Source organism: Staurois parvus, unplaced genomic scaffold, assembly GCF_062004578.1.
Source record: "Staurois parvus isolate SC_StPar_1 unplaced genomic scaffold, SC_StPar_1.0 ptg000312l, whole genome shotgun sequence".
Lineage (NCBI taxonomy): Eukaryota > Metazoa > Chordata > Amphibia > Anura > Ranidae > Staurois > Staurois parvus.
The window spans coordinates 964597-980828 of NW_028318108.1; the positions used below are offsets into that span (position 1 = coordinate 964597).

The following is a 16232-nucleotide window of genomic DNA, read 5'->3' on the forward strand; positions in this document are numbered from 1 at the left end:
AGTGCATGCTATAAATTCTGCAGGGTGCCCAAACTTTTGCAGACGCCATTTTTTTGTTTTCTGTTATTTTGAAAGTGTAAATGATGGAAATAATATCTAACTTTTGTTGACATATTATAAGAATGTCTAATCTGTAATTTGATGCCTTTTGGAGATTTTTCCATCTTTCCTTGGCTTCTTTATGCACATTAATACAATTTTTTTAGCTGGGGTGCCCAAAGTTTCGATCCCCACTGTGTGTCTGGTGCACCAGCGGTGTAGATTCAGTGTGGTTTCTAAAAAGAGTCATGTGCAATTTCTGAGCAGTGTGGTCTGGTTCAGGTGCAGATTACAGGCTATTGACCTCTATGGGAACCGTGTGAACAAGATAAAATCCTGAGCTAACCCTGTCCTGAACCTGACGTAAACCTGACATGAACCGCCAAACAAATACTGTATCAATTAGCTGTGAAACCTGAGCTTCAATCCGCACAGCATATGTGTGAATCAGCTCTGATTAAATCTTTGATTCAAGTAGGAAACCACTTTAAGCAGCTTGTTTTTTAAACTGTAACTGAAGTTGAAATACTTTATCATGTCGAGATGTTAATTGTTTAATCCTAGAAAAGGGGGTGACTCGACATCCATTGATAGAACACTGTTAGAAAGAGTTGTCATATGTGCTTATTGTGTATTCACAGTATGTTAGAAATTAGCTCTGTTTAATGCATACCAAATGAATTTGAGCCAGGACTTGCACATGCAGAGTATCCAAGTAGAATTTAACTGTGAAAATGTCCTTTGCCTCCCTTCTATGTGTACAGTGTATGTGTGTATGTACTGCTTTGTCAGTGTACATATTCTGTGGGAAGAAGAACAGCACTTCTGTTTATATATCCTTGAGTGCATTTAGACATAGGATATAGGTATACTCTGGTACTTTTGAAAGCAGAGTTATTCATAGACACAAATACTGGGCTGAGCAAAGCCATGAAAATAGCAAAATGCAGAGTAATGTTTGGGCTTTTCATCTTAGGGGAGATACAGTAAATAGTGATTGAGAGCATGTTTTGTAATGTGTCCAACTAACAGTGCCCCCAATAGGGGTCAGCCAGATCAAGCAATTGTAATGTTATCTCCATGAGTGGCTTCAGACAAAATTGTACAGTTGTAATTGATACAAAAGAAGCAGATCCTTCTAGTGCAACTTCATACCTACGATCAGAGTGATGCCCATTGTCAGGGAGCTGACCCAAGCTGTCAGACCTCTGCTTTGATTGAACTCTTCCAGCCATTCCATGTTGAGAATGCCCAGTGCCATCTGTGATCCCATAACCAGCAAGTGGACAAGGAAAGAAGACAAGACCACCATCCATGCCCAGCCTCCATCAATATTCGTGTTCCCCTTCTGTGTGTCTACCCGGCCCTTTAGCTTCCTGTCCAATTCCTTCTCCATATCTGCGCCTTCACTGCACATCCTGGCCTGTATTAAAGAGTCATTAAAAGAAACAGGTTAAAGTATAAACACATTTCAGCAGCATACTTCTTTACAAAGAACTATGTCCATGCTGGGGAGATATGCCCTTTCTATTTATCATGTTGACCGTTGTCACCAAAACACAGTGATGGAAACCTCAAAATATTACAATTGTCTGCAGAACTGAAATAGAGAATTATTACAATGGGCACACCTGTTCCGGTGACAACTGTCTAAGCGGAGATTTTTCTTCAAGTTGGAAATATATTCTTCTCACTTGCTTTTTGGGAAGGGAAGGGAAGGGAAGGAAAATCTGCCCAATGAGATACAGGCAAAAAAAAAGAATGGATGAAGGTTCTAAGCATTTGTTACTCTACCCAAACCTAAAACAAAAAGTATTCTGTATCCTGTTTGTCTTTATTCAGCAGTATTTTCTGGATCTTATTTAACATATCCCTGTCCACTGCGTCCATAAATATGTGAAGCTAAACTAGACAAACATGAAGCATGCCAACATTATTAGCATCTTTGCTCTCAGATGGATAGGTCACAATCATTTCTGATAACATTACATGATTTAATAGTGCTTACAAAAGTAAATGCAAGATTAAACAAAGAAAATCTTTGTCACTGAATAAAATACTATACTATATAATAGAAAAGTTAAATATGGAATAAAAAAATGATTGACAGTATTACCGATACCAGGATTTGTTACAGTAAGATTTATCAGTCCTTTGTTACTATGTTTTTGTGCTGCCTTGAAGCATGTTCTCACAATTCTGTTTGTGTATTTAATGAGCAAAGCTGAAAAGAACATATAGAATGTGGCTGACAATGATCAGATGAGAAAGATAGATGGTAAAAGACAAATGCAAAGCAAGCATATCTTGTTCTAGGATATTGTGAGTCATAGCCAACCAGACCAGAGGCAGCTGACAACAACCACTTCTAGAAACTGGTTACAAGTTACTATAACATGACAAAAAACCTTTTTCTATCTCAGAAATTATGTTTACTCTAACATGGGAGAATGTTTGTTACAAATTCTCTATTTAGACTACAGAACAAAATGCAGTACATAACAATTGAAAAAATCTTGGGTACACAATTTTTTGTCCCTTATAAACATTGTGAGAGAGTGGAGACTTTAAGCTCCAGATGAAAAATGAATGTAAAAAAGCATTAGACATATCAATCTATAAGGGCACTTAGAAAAGAGGCTACCATTTTTAAGAACAGTTCAGTCTTGCAGGAATTGCCTGATGAGTTTAAAGTCTTTGGCATGCATTTTTTTACTTGGGGTGTAAGTGTGTATGAGTGGAAGGTTTATGCGAAGGGCAGGAGCTTGAGAAATATGTGGTTAAGTTACACTTTTGGGCTATGGGGGAACTGTCAACAGTAAAAGGGGAAATGGAAAGAATGGTGAGGGGGAGGGAGAAATAGTACAGAGGAGTGTAGGTGGGGGTACAGATGTCACTTGGTTCACAGAATGGAGGAGATAGTGGTAATTTTAGGTAACGCTGAGCATTACGGCTTTACCTTCTTCCAAGAATGTGAAGTCATTGCAGAAAACCACATTTGAAGATATGTTTGTGGATTGTTTTGGGAAGAAAGAATGAGGTCCACCATCTTTCTGATCTCCTCAACCTTATTAAGCCACATACTGTAGATGTCATCGGTGAGGAAGAGTCTTTCCATTTCGTGGGAATGCAGGCCTTTACCACGTTCAGTAGATGTCTTAGAATCATTCTGCAATATGATTTGAAGGGGGTTCTGGAGCTTTGTAGGAAGAAGAAGGCAGGGTCCTCTGGGATCAAGTAGTCTGTACATTTTTTAACTATACTTCTAACTCTTTTCCAGAAGGTTTCTAATGTTGGACATGTGCAGAATATATGGTAAAGAATTTGCAGCGCCAGCATAATTCTGAGACTGTAGAGTAAAAGTTATGTAAGGTGGATGGGGTCCTTTACCATCTAGTTATAATTTTTAAATTTGTCTCTTGGAAGTTTGAAGACTGCAAATTAAGGATGTTACCAAGAAATGTATAATCCTTTGACACTGTTCTGGCATAAAAGAGACATTTATATCCCATTCCCCTTGGGTCAAGTAGGAGGATGTGAAGTCTCATGCTGGTAGTACAAGTTGAGTGCAGAGTATGGAAAAGGAGTGTCTTAATAGACCTGTACCAGTGCATAACTGTACAAAAAGGGACAGGAGCTGTCTGAGCTAGAGTGTTTTCCAGAGGTTGAGGCTATATACGGTTGTCTCATTTTGTGACTTCCGCTATGGTAAGCCAACAACATGCAAGTATGAGATATGAGGCCCCAATTATTTCTTTTTGTGAAAAGGGGACACAATGAGCTGGTAAGGGAGCCAAGGATGAACCTTGGAGTGTCCACAATGGGGAATAGGGGGGTTCACTTGAGAAAATAGTATGTTTTAATAAGGGTTGTAGAACATGTACCAACTGATAGTCCAGTAGTAGGATGCTATTTTAGGACAAGGGGAATGTGGTGTGCACATCAAGATAACTTGTTAAGGGGGAAGTCAAAAGAGTTTGTTTGTAATTTATCCATTGTTTAAAGTTGTCTGCACCAACAAAGTAGCCTTACCAGGTGACAGGCAACACGATATGTAGTTATTCTTTAAACATGTCATAATTGCTAGCATTAGATGATGGCTAATGTATACAGTGCCTTGAAAAAGTATTCATAACCCTTGAAATTTTTCATATTTTGTCACGTTACTACCAAAAATGTAAATGTATTTTATTGGGATTTTATGTGATAGACCAACACAAAGTGACACATAATTGTGAAGTGGAAGGAAAATGATAAATGGTTTCCAAAATTTTTTACAAATAAATATCTGAAAATTGTGGCGTGCATTTGTGTTCAGCCCCCCTGAGTCAATACTTTGTAGAACCACCTTTTGCTGCAATTACAGCTTCAAGTCTTTTTGGCGATGTCTCTACCAGCTTTGCACATCTAGAGAGGGACATTTTGCCCATTCTTTTTTGCAAAATAGCTCAAGCTCTGTCAGATTGGATGGGGAGCGTCTGTGTACATCAATTTTCAAGTCTTGCACAGATTCTCAATTGGATTTAGGTCTGGACTTTGACTGGGCCATTCTAACACATGAATATGCTTTGATCTAAACCATTCCATTGTAGCTCTGGCTGTATGTTTAGAGTTGTTGTCCTGCTGGAAGATGAACCTCCGCCCCAGTCTCAGGTTTTCTTCTAAGATTGCCCTGTATTTGGCTCCATCCATCTTCTCATCAACTGTGACCAGCTTCCCTGTCCCTGCTGAAGAAAAGCATACTCACAACATGATGCTGCCACCACCATGTTTCACAGTGGGGATGGTGTGCGCAGGGTGACATGCAGTGTTAGTTTTCTGCCACACATAGCATTTTGCTTTTAGACCAAAAAGTTCAATTTTGGTCTCATCTGACTAGAGCACCTTCTTCCACAAGTTTGCTGTGTCCCCCACATGGCTTCTCACAAACTGCAAACGGAACTTCTTATGGCTTTCTTTCAATAATTGCTTTCTTCTTGTCACTCTTCCATAAAGGCCAGATTTGTGGAGTGTACGACTAATACTTGTCCTGTGGACAGATTCTCCCACCTGAGCTGTGGGTCTCCACAGCACCTCCAGGGTTACCATGGGCCCCTTGGCTGCTTCTCTGATTAATGCTGATGATGGATTGAACAGTGCTCTGTGAGATGTTCAAAGCTTAGGATATTTTTTTATAACTTAACCCTGCTTTAAACTTCTCCACAACTTTATCCCTGACCTGTGTGGTGTGTTTCTTGGCTTTCATGATGCTGTTTGTCCACTAATACTCTCTAGCAAACCTCTGAGGGCTTCACAGAACAGCTGTATTTATACTGAGATTAAATTACACACTGGTGGTCTCTATTTACTAATTAGGTGACTTCTACAGGCAATTGGCTCCATTAGATTTTAGTTAGGGGTATCAGAGTAAAGGGGGATGAATACACATGCCCGCCACACTTTTCAGATATATATTTGTAAAAAATGTTGAAAAACATTTATCATTTTCCTTCCACTTCACAATTATGTGCCACTTTGTGTTGGTCTATTCCGGGGGTCTGCAACCTTTAAGACATAAAGAGCCACTTGGACCCGTTTTCGAGAGGGAAAAAAAGACTGGGAGCCGCAAAACCATTGCAACATTTAAAACAAATCCGACACTGCATATATTGCAAAAAGCGCTCTGGTCATGAAGGGGGTTTAAGGGCCCAGTAAGCAAAGGGTTAATCAGGGCCACAGTGTATCGTCATAATCACAATCATAGCCTTAGGTCAGTGGTGGGCAACCTTTTTTTTCAACTGAGCCAAATCTCGCCAAAACCACGATTGAAATTTATTTTGAGAGCCACATTTTTTAAACTGAAAATACATCCCCCATATAGTAATTCATCCCCCATAGTAATTCATCCCCCATATAGTAATTCATCCCCCATAGTAATTCATCCCCCATAGTAATTCATCCCCCATATAGTAATTCATCCCCCATAGTAATTCATCCCCCATATAGTAATTCATCCCCCATAGTAATTCATCCACCATAGTAATTCATCCCCCATAGTAATTCATCCCCCATATAGTAATTCATCCCCCATAGTAATTCATCCCCCATATAGTAATTCATCCCCCATAGTAATTCATCCCCCATATAGTAATTCATCCCCCCTATAGTAATTCATCCCCCATATTAATTCATCCCCCATATTAAGTCCCCAAGTCCCCCCTGTGTCAATTCACTTACCTTTGCTCCGCGCGTTCCTCTCGCCGTGCTCCCGCGCTGTTCCGGTGTAGCATGAAAATCTGTCTCCTATGAGGATCTGTCCCCCTCGACGTATCTGCGCATGTGCCAGTTTCAGGCATTAGCAGCCGATCGGCGATCTCCGGCACATGCGCAGATACGTCGAGGGGGACAGATCCTCATAGGAGACAGATTTTCATGCTACACCGGTCTTCAGGGCGGACTGTGAGAGGAGCCTAGCTCCGCGGGCCGGATTAAAAGGTCCGCCGGGCCGTAGTTTGCCCATTGTTGCCCTATTGCCTGTCACCTGTTGGGCAGTGTGCTCCGGAGCCGCAGCCACGGTGAAAAAGAGCCGCATGCGGCTCTGGAGCCGCGGGTTGCCGACACCCGGTCTATTCCATAAATCTCCAATAAAAAATATTTACATTTTTGGTTGTAACATGACAAAATATGGAAAATTTCAAGGTGTATGAATACTTTTTCAAGGCACTGTAAACATGCCAACAGCAGTGTACTGTAGAGGACATGAAAATCAAAATATCTATTTTTGAGCAGTTTCAGATAATAAGGCAAACTTACTGTTACAAGTCACTTTTTTAATTTGGGAATTGTACTATGCCTTTTGTGTGCAAGCCAGCTTTATCTACAATCCAATGATAAATATTAAATGTTTCACCCTATAAAGTGTAACTTTCACTGGGCAAAAGCATACAACCGGAACATTAATAATTCATCAAAAATACTTATTTGCCTATTTAAAGTTTTTTTTTTACTGTCAAGTAATTAACATCTTTAACCACCAATTTCCAGCTTTCAGCGCTGTCACACTTTGATGACAATTGCGCGGTCATGCAACACTGTACCCACATGAAATTTTTATCATTTTTTTGAGACAGATAGAGCTCTCTTTTGGTGGTATTTAATCACCTCGGGGTTTTTTATTTTTTGCTAAACAATCCAATGGAAAATTTTGAAAATAAAATGTTTTTTTCTTAGTTTCTGTTATAAAAGTTTGTAAATAAGTGACTTCTCTCCTTCACTGATGTGTGATAATGAGGCAGCAGTGATGGGCACTGATAGGCTGCACTGATGGGCACTGATAGGTGGCACTGATGAGGAGGCACTGGTAGGTGGCACTGATGGGCATTGACAGGCATCACTGATGGGCACTTAAAGGCAGCACTCATATATGGCACTGACAGGCAACACTGATAGGCGGCACTGACTGGCACTGTTAGGTGGCACTGTTTGGTGGCACTGATATTCAGTACTGACAGGCACTGATAGGCGGCACTGACTGGCACTGATAGGTGGCACTTATTGGCTGCACTGATAGGTGGTACTGACTGGCACTGATAGGTGGCACTGATTGGCAGCACTAATAGGTGGCACTGACTGGCATTGATAGGTGGCACTGACTGGGGCACTAATAGGTGGCACTGAAAGGCAACTCAGATGGGCACTGATATGCGGCATTGATGTGCACTGGTAGGCACTGATATGTGGCATTGATGTGGCACTGACAGGTGGCACTGATGGGGCACACTGATCATCAGTACCCTGATGATCAGTGTACATGTCCCCTCCGAAGAATGCCGATTACCAGCTCTCCTCTCCTCATGAGCTATCAGCGTCACAGCTCGTGAAAAGAGAAATGCTGATAATCGGCATTTCCTTTACTTACATGTGATCAGCTGTGATTGCACACAGCTGATCACATGACAGAGCCGACATCTTCGGCTCTTTCTGTTGATCGGTGATTCCCTGTGTCCGAGGGACACAGCGCACCATCAATCGCCATGCTGGGCGCTCCTGGAGCTGCACACGTGCAGTTAGAGTGGGAGGATGTCATATGATGTCCTCCCAGAACAAGAGAACCGCCTTGCGTCCATCATTTCCTTATAAGGTGGGCGGGAGGCGGTTAAAGTGGTATGAAACCCGAAAGCAAACATTTATTATCTTACAGCTTACCAATTTTTAGATGTGATGGCTGCATTTGTTTTCGTTTTTTAGGTTTTCATCTAGTGATCTGACCAGTAAGTCTGTTATGTTTCAGCTCCCACCCCCCTTTCCTGCCCAAGCACAGGGAGAACAAGCAAACTAACAGTGCTAACCATTTGGCCACTGTGTGCTGTCCTTTAGTTTTCATAGTGTTAATAGTAGAATAGCATGGGATGGCTTTCTAGGTCTGCTGTAGCCCAATAAAATGCTGATATTTGTGTAGAGATTTGTGATGCTGGCCATACCTTATATAACATTCACAAACATTGCTTTTTTGATCTTAAGACCTATGGCGCCCTTGTGCTATTTCCAAGCCATATTTGTTCATTATATTTTTAGGTTCCACCTGATGCTTTCCAGTGCTGCACAATGATTGTGCTTTACTGTTCCTTTTCACAAGGCAAGTCTATGAATTAAGAACATTGCACTGTACAGATGATACTGTATCTTACCCAGGGGTGGATTGACAACTGATGGGGCCCCCGGGCAATAGGGGATCATGGGGCCCATGTCCTTGCCCAAACTCAAAAAAGCCTATGAAAAAGGTACCAGGGGCATCTCATGGGGCCCCCTACTGACCCCAGGCCCTCAGGCAGTGCCCTAGTTTCCAAATGGTCAGTCCGCCCCTGATCTTACCCCAACAACTGTCAAGGCAACCTTTTTATCCAACAAAGTTTACAGATTCAGATCACCATATATGAATTATTCAACCATAAAACATACTAGGTTAAAATCCATTAACCTAAACTCTGCTCCAGTCTGTCCCCGAACAGAATGTTTACAGAAATTATACCATTGACAAGGGTTACCAATGCCAAAATATTAAATAAATAACATATAGACCGCGCTTGGGCTGTGCAAACAATAAACTTAGTGACAATAAATAAATATTTGGTGATATCAAAAAAACATAAATTATACTGGTAATAATACTCAGTCCCAGAATGTGAATAAAGTGCAATGGTGCTCAATCCTTGTTTGTGAACTCCATATTAAAGTGACAAGTGCTCCACTGCGCTCAGACTGGTGCCCCACATGAATTTGCAGTCACGGTCATCCCATGACCACCTATCTCTAGGATGGTCATATGCGCTTTTGGGGCTATCCCAGTGTGCAACGTGGTAATAGTAACTGATGTTCCTTCATAAACCTTAAGCAGTGTTGCTAATGGTAACCGGTAAACCTCCACAGGGGCTATATCAATACCACAAATCCTCCTCTCCTCCACAAGAAGAATTCAAGTATTCAGCATTAAAATAAAAACAAAAAAAGACATCCCATAGTGTAAAACTGTAAAAGCTTTAATGGTGGGGACAGACTGTAAAAATGTGACTCACAGAAAAAGTGTCCAAAACCTGGCACTAGGTGTATTCAGCCTTCCTATTGATCGAAACGTGTTGAGGTTTGATGACGCAACTTCTGCCGACGTCACTTCCGCCCTCTGGAATGCACACTGGAATGCGGCGGCCATTGTAACTTCCATTCATATACTACAAGGCTGAACACACCTAGTGCCAGGCTTTGGCCACTTTTTTTGTGACTTGCATTTTTTATTACATTACATTACATTACATTGAGTTTATATAGCGCCAAAGGGTTTGCTCAGCGCTGTACAATAGAGGGGGGGACAATACATGAAACATTACAGCAGCTACGAACAGCACACGAGGGGTAAGAGGGCCCTACTCTTTCGAGCTTACAATCTGGGAGGGAGGGGGTAGTGGTACAGGAGGAAGTGGCTGTGGGGGATGGAGTGGTAGGAGGAATGAAGGAGAGCAGCAGTTAGGTGAGGGTGGGGTAGGCTTCCCTGAAGAGGTGGGTTTTCAGGGAGCGCCTGAAGGTGAGAAGGGAAGGTGACAGTCTGATGGATTGGGGTAGTGAGTTCCAGAGGATGGGGGAGGACCTGGAGAAGTCTTGCAGACGTGCGTGTGAGGAGGAGACCAGGGAGCAAGATAGAAGGAGGTCCTGTGAAGAGCGAAGGGTACGGGTAGGGTGGTACTTGGGAATCAGGTCGGTGAGGTAGTTAGGGGCAGTGTTGTGAATGGCTTTGTAGGTCAGAGTGAGTAGTTTGAATTTGATGCGTTGGGCGATAGGGAGCCAGTGGAGGGAGAGGCAGAGGGGGGTGGCAGAGGTGGAGCGGCTGGTGAGGTGGATGAGTCTGGCAGCTGAGTTCAGGATGGTCTGAAGCGGGGAGAGTTTGCACTGGGGTAGGCCGGTGAGGAGGGAGTTGCAGTAGTCAAGGCGTGAGATAATCAGGGAGTGTACGAGTAGTTTAGCGGTGTCTGGGGTAAGGAAGGTGCGTATTTTGGCGATATTGCGGAGGTGGAGCCTGCATGTGTTTGTCAGTGATTTGACATGAGGTTGGAAGGAGAGGTTAGAGTCCAGAATGACCCCAAGGACTTTGGCTTGCGGGGCGGGATTGATGGTGGTGATGTTAGTAGTGATGGATAGGATGGGGGGGGGGGGCACGGGCAGGAGGGAAGACGAGAAGCTCGGTTTTGGAGAGGTTGAGTTTGAGGAAATGGAGCGACATCCAGTCAGAGATGTCGTTTAGGAGGTGAGTGATGCGGGCGGAGAAAGTGGAGGTGAGGTGAGGGGTGGAGAGGTAAATTTGAGTGTCATCAGCATAGAGATGGTAGTTGAAGCCGTGGGAGTGTATGAGTTTGCCAAGGGAGGAGGTGTAGATGGAGAAGAGAAGGGGTCCAAGGACAGAGCCCTGGGGGACCCCAACAGAGAGGGGGAGGGAAGGGGAGGTGGCACCATTGTAGGAAACGCTGAAGGAGCGTCGGGATAGGTAAGAGGAGAACCAGGAGAGAGCGGTGTCTCTGATGCCAAGGGAATTTATAGTCTGTCCCCACCATTAAAGCTTTTACCAAACATTTATTTATTGTCACTAAGTTTATTGTTTGCACAGCCCAGGCGCGGTCTATATGGTATTTATTTAATATTTTGTCATTGGTAACCCTTGTCAATGGTATAATTTCTGTAAACATTCTGTAGCCTTCTGTGGATGTCTGTGGTGTTGCTACAAACTGGTATTTGGTATTTTTACCTTTATTGCTAAGCACAGCAGCATTCTTTCTTTCACTTTAATGACAAAATATTGTCTGTTGTCAATGGTGTCATCTCTATTAACATTATGTAGCCTTCTGTGGATGTTGAACAACCTGCAACCCTCCTTTGCCAAGCACTCAGAGACAGCAGGTTGTTTCTGCTTGGAACTCATTATTTACCTGTAATGAGAAGAGTTCAGCTTTAAACTGTATCTTTTGTGGAAGGAAGGAGTGTGTTTGAAACACTTTTATGAAGGTGTAACTATTCTTGGCAAATGGAAAAGTTCACTTTCGGCCTCATTAACAGGGGTGTATTTATCCATGTTAATGGGTGTCTTTGCCTACAGGAGATGCACTGGTTTTCCGTGCTTCTTTGTGCAGGCAGTCCCAATCATGTGCTTTGGGATGCAGTAGGTGTATGGACACAGCTACTGTCCCCAGTTTGACAGATATGCAGATGTGTGTATCCAAAAGCAGACAATTTGAGTTTGGAAACTTGCACACACACATTTGTCATATTGGGACCAGCAGTTGTGTCAGTAAAATACTCCAAGAATTGCTTTAACCACTTTATTACTGTTATTCATCTAAAAAGAGCAAAGTGGCGCACAGTTCACTTACCCAGTTCCATTTATAAATGGCACTGGTCAGAGCACAGCTGTATGACCACTGCACCAATTAATGCGTATGAAGTGAGGTGTTGTTAAACTGCTCAGTTAGCAGGCTGATCAGAATGGCTCTGTACCTTGGGATCACTGTGATTGGTCTTAGAGACACAGATGTAATCAATGTAGTATTTATATCTGTGAGCCCATTCTTGCAACAGGGGAGGAAACAAGAACTAAAGAATGAATGAATGAATGATTCATTCATTAGTTCTGAGTACTGTACATATCAGGGGAGCAACAACTGTAAATAGAGTTTATAGCTTTAACCCCCTCCCCTACATTAGTGATCTCCAGTCTGTCTCTTAGTGATCTGTATATTAATCCCTCCTGCACACCTGCACATTACCACTTTATCTCTATCCCCCACTGCATGTAAGCTGCACATTAACCCCTTCACCACTTTGCCCCTCTGTATATGACCTGTATGTTCTATATGGAGTGCACCAATGCCTAGCTCCATGTTTTAACTCCCTCAGTACCACCATGTTTCTTGTTTCCCAAACAATTGTGTATAAAAATGAGATAACCTTGAATTGTCTACTTTCCTAAAAGGGGTAATTTTTGGGGTGCTTGTACTGTCTTGTACAGTTACTAAATAGCACCAAAACATAGCTGTACCTGATGAATGGAGTACAGTGTTGCATGACCGAATAATTGTCAAAGTATCATAGCACTTGAAAGTGGTCAAGATGAAATTCACCACAATAACTCCAAATGTTTAACCCTGAGCTAAATCATCTTCGTCTAAAAAAAACAACCAAACTGTCATATTCACTCCTCCCAAGTTGTCTTTTTCTCTAGTCCATCACCTCCTCCCATGCTTATCTGCAGAGCTTCTCCAGACCCTCTCCCATCCTCTTGAACTCCTGGAAAACCAATGTGTTTGGCTATCTTTTCCTTTTGCCTTTAAGCAATCCCTGAAAGCCCATCTCTTCAAGGAACCCTGACTAAACTGTATTTTACTTCATCCATTAACATATCCTTTAGGCACCTTTACAAAGCCATTCTCATCAGGTCCGCCTGTCAGTTTTTCAGGGGAACCTGATTGGAAGGCCCATTCGTCTCTATGGGCAGGCAATTATAAACGGACTTGTGTCCATTTACAACCGCCTACCTTTGGGTCCAATTGGCTCAGCTAAAAAAAAAACAGAAGGGGATCCATCCTCTTCCATTTCGGCAGAGCGGATCAGAGGGTAATTGTGTGTAAACAGACAGTGGAGTTTGTTTGCTCCCGGCCAGCCCATAAAGCAGAGCAGGCTCCATCCACGTCTTGCATAAACTGAGAAGACAGGATGGGCGAGATTTACTAAGATTGGTGCATACAGGAGCTGGCGCACCTGTGCATAGCAACCAATCAGCTTCTAGGTTTTATTGGCAAAGCTTAATTGAACAATCTGAAGTTAGAAGCTGATTGGTTACTATGCACACCTGTACCAGATTCTGTGTGCACCTATTTTAGTAAATCTCACCCGATGTGTCATCTGCCTGCTTTGCTCTGATCAGTAGGGGGGTCTGTGAGCTGATCAGAATGGAATCTGCCCCGTCATTACCTTCTGTATCACTTGAACTACACTTTCAGATTGTAAACGTTCACAAAAAGTACCCTCTGATCCCTCTTGTATTGTAACTGTACTGTCTGCCTTAATTTTGTAAAGTGCTGTGCAAACTGTTGGTGCTATAAAAATCCTATATAATAGAGATGATACTAGGAATAATAATATAATAATGTGATCATTCTCCTTACAGAAATGGTATCGTTTTAGAAAAATAGTGTTGGGAAGAAGATTCTGAGCTGGATCCAGCACCTGCAGAAACCTCCGATGCAGAAGTTGTTACAGGCACTAAGCCATCTGTTTAACATATAAATCATAATTCTAGACAGATCTGCCTGTTTCTGGCCAACGCAAGTATTACACAGTCCTATAAACTTGTGTTCTTATCAACATCCAATCAGGTTAATGGAGGATTTCTTCTGTTCAATCTCCATTTGGATGGAAAAAGTGGATGGTGGTTTGTATAACTAGGTTAATTGTCCTGTACATCCACACAAGAACATTGAGACCAAATAAAACCATTGTGATATGTCCTTTTGGATAGCAATTCTCTTCAAGAATGATAATCCCTGTTATATTTACAAGACAACAAACAGTTGGAACAATGCCAGCTATAGAACTATGTGCAAATAGTCTAAAAGTGAACAGGATAAAGTCCATAGAGCTGCAGTCAGTCACCTATTAATTTCTGCCAGCTCGACATTCTTATAGGTCCATATATATACCTCTGCACGCATACATATCATACGTACAGTGTCGCTCATGCAACTCATCTCTTCCAAAAAGTACAGCAACATATTCAGATTAGCAAAGTAACCAAAGTACAAAAAAATACACGGTATGCAAACTGACACAACAAATGTATAATATAGCATGCAAAGCGATACAAAGTATCTGTGCATAGATACACATAGATATATTAAAGACAGGAAAAAAGAAAGATAAACTATAGGAAGACTTTTGTAAAAGAAAGGCTATTATAACAGAATAATTTGTTTTTCTTAATGTCAGCAACATTGATACATTTTGTAATGATGCAATAGTAAACTGGAACAATTTGTGCATGCGATGGCTACTAGAGGTTGTTCATTCAAACTATGTAAGTCCTTTTACTGTCCCAGTGCCATATCTGGCTGGCTTTGGAGCAAGTGGAACATAACTTGCAACATAGGACATAGAATTACTTCAGAATGTTACCCTCCAGCCCTGTCCAGTTGGCCTCTTTATTTCTGCTTTGTGCAAAGCCTGGGATTGCAGAAAAACACTGGGAGCTTATTTGATTTAAGCTTATCATACACTAGAATTTTGTTTGAAAAATGTTGTTCTAAGAATGTTCATTTGATTTTCCAATTATTAGTAGGGCCATATCGGCATGCGTTTTCAACCGCAACAATGAGAACATTGGAAGGAGCAGGGTGGAATTTTTTTTTTCTTAAATGAAAGAATTTTTAACAGTGAATATTGTTTTCATTCAGTCCATTCATTCCAAAGTCGAATGTCAAAAGCAAACAAATGCCTTCAAATGACATTTGTCAAGTCATCAAATGTACTGAGAATTTTTGTGTATAATGTTTGTATATGTATGCAAATGTTTGTTCGAAAACTTACTAGTGTATGGCCAGCTCTAGGGTCAGTTCACACTAGTATACATTGTAGGAAAGCTACGATCTGTGTGCATTTCCCACACCATGTTTAAACCACTTGGTAACCACGCAATAGCTGAAAGAATGCTACAGCGTGGTTACGCTGTTCTGGCAGGGCGTCATATGAAGTCCTTCCAGAACGCGCCCTCCCGCGCGCCCCCAGGGGCGCACACCCGGCGATCTCCGTGATCACTGTGTCCTACGGACAGAGCTGATCACGTGATAAGGGAAAAGGCCAATCACATCGGCCTTTTACCACGTGATCAGCTGTCTCCAATGACACAGCAGATCACGGAGTGAATACATTTGATGGTTATCAGCAGCACTTTCTGTCAAGCATGAGGAAAGTACTGCCAATGCCCTGATGATCAGTGCCCTGCAATGCCACCCACCAGTGCCTAGCAGTGCCTCCCACTAGTGCCCAGCAGTGCCACCCATCAGTACCCCCCAGCAGTGCCACCCAGCAGTTGTGCCCATCAGTGCCGCCAGTCAGTGGTGTCAGTCAGGGCTGTCAGTCAGTACAGTTAGTCAGCGTCGCCCATCAGTACTCATCAGTGCCCATCAGTGCCGTCTATCAGTGACCATCATTTCAGCATATCAGTGCAGCATCATAAGTGCCTCCTCATCAATGCCAACCAGTGCCGCCTCATCAGGTCCACCTTATCAGTGCAGCCTATCAGTTCCCATCAGTGCTGCCTATCCATACCACCTCATCAGTGCCCATCAGCGCTGCCTATCAGTTTCCATCAGTGTTGCCTATCAGTGCCACCTCATCAATGCCTATCAGTGAAGGATAAAAATTACCTGTTTGCCACATTTTATAATAGAAACAAAGAAAAACATTTTTTTCAAATTGTTTGCTCTTTTTTTGTTTATAGTGCAAAAAATAAAACACCCAGTGGTGATTAAATACTGTCAAAAGAAAGCTTTATTTGTGTGAAAAAAATGCTAAAAATTTCATATGGGTACAGTGTTGCATGACCGTGCAATTATCATTCAAAGTGTGACAGCGCTGAGAGCTGGAAATTGGCCTGGGCAGGAAGGGGGTATAAATGCCCTGTA

At 42.2% G+C, this 16232-nt stretch overlaps 1 protein-coding gene across 2 annotated transcripts in view; it reads right to left on the reverse strand.

Annotated features, from left to right (window-relative positions):
* The window catches only part of SLC16A14 (solute carrier family 16 member 14), a 56285-nt gene that overhangs the window by 19977 nt on the left and 20076 nt on the right, over nt 1-16232 (reverse strand). For both annotated transcript variants that reach the window (XM_089683508.1, XM_089683507.1), the window contains exon 2: nt 1195-1462. In XM_089683508.1, the coding sequence (XP_089539634.1) occupies nt 1195-1456 (262 nt within the window). In that variant the 5' untranslated portion in view covers nt 1457-1462. The remainder of the gene's footprint in view (nt 1-1194; nt 1463-16232) is intronic.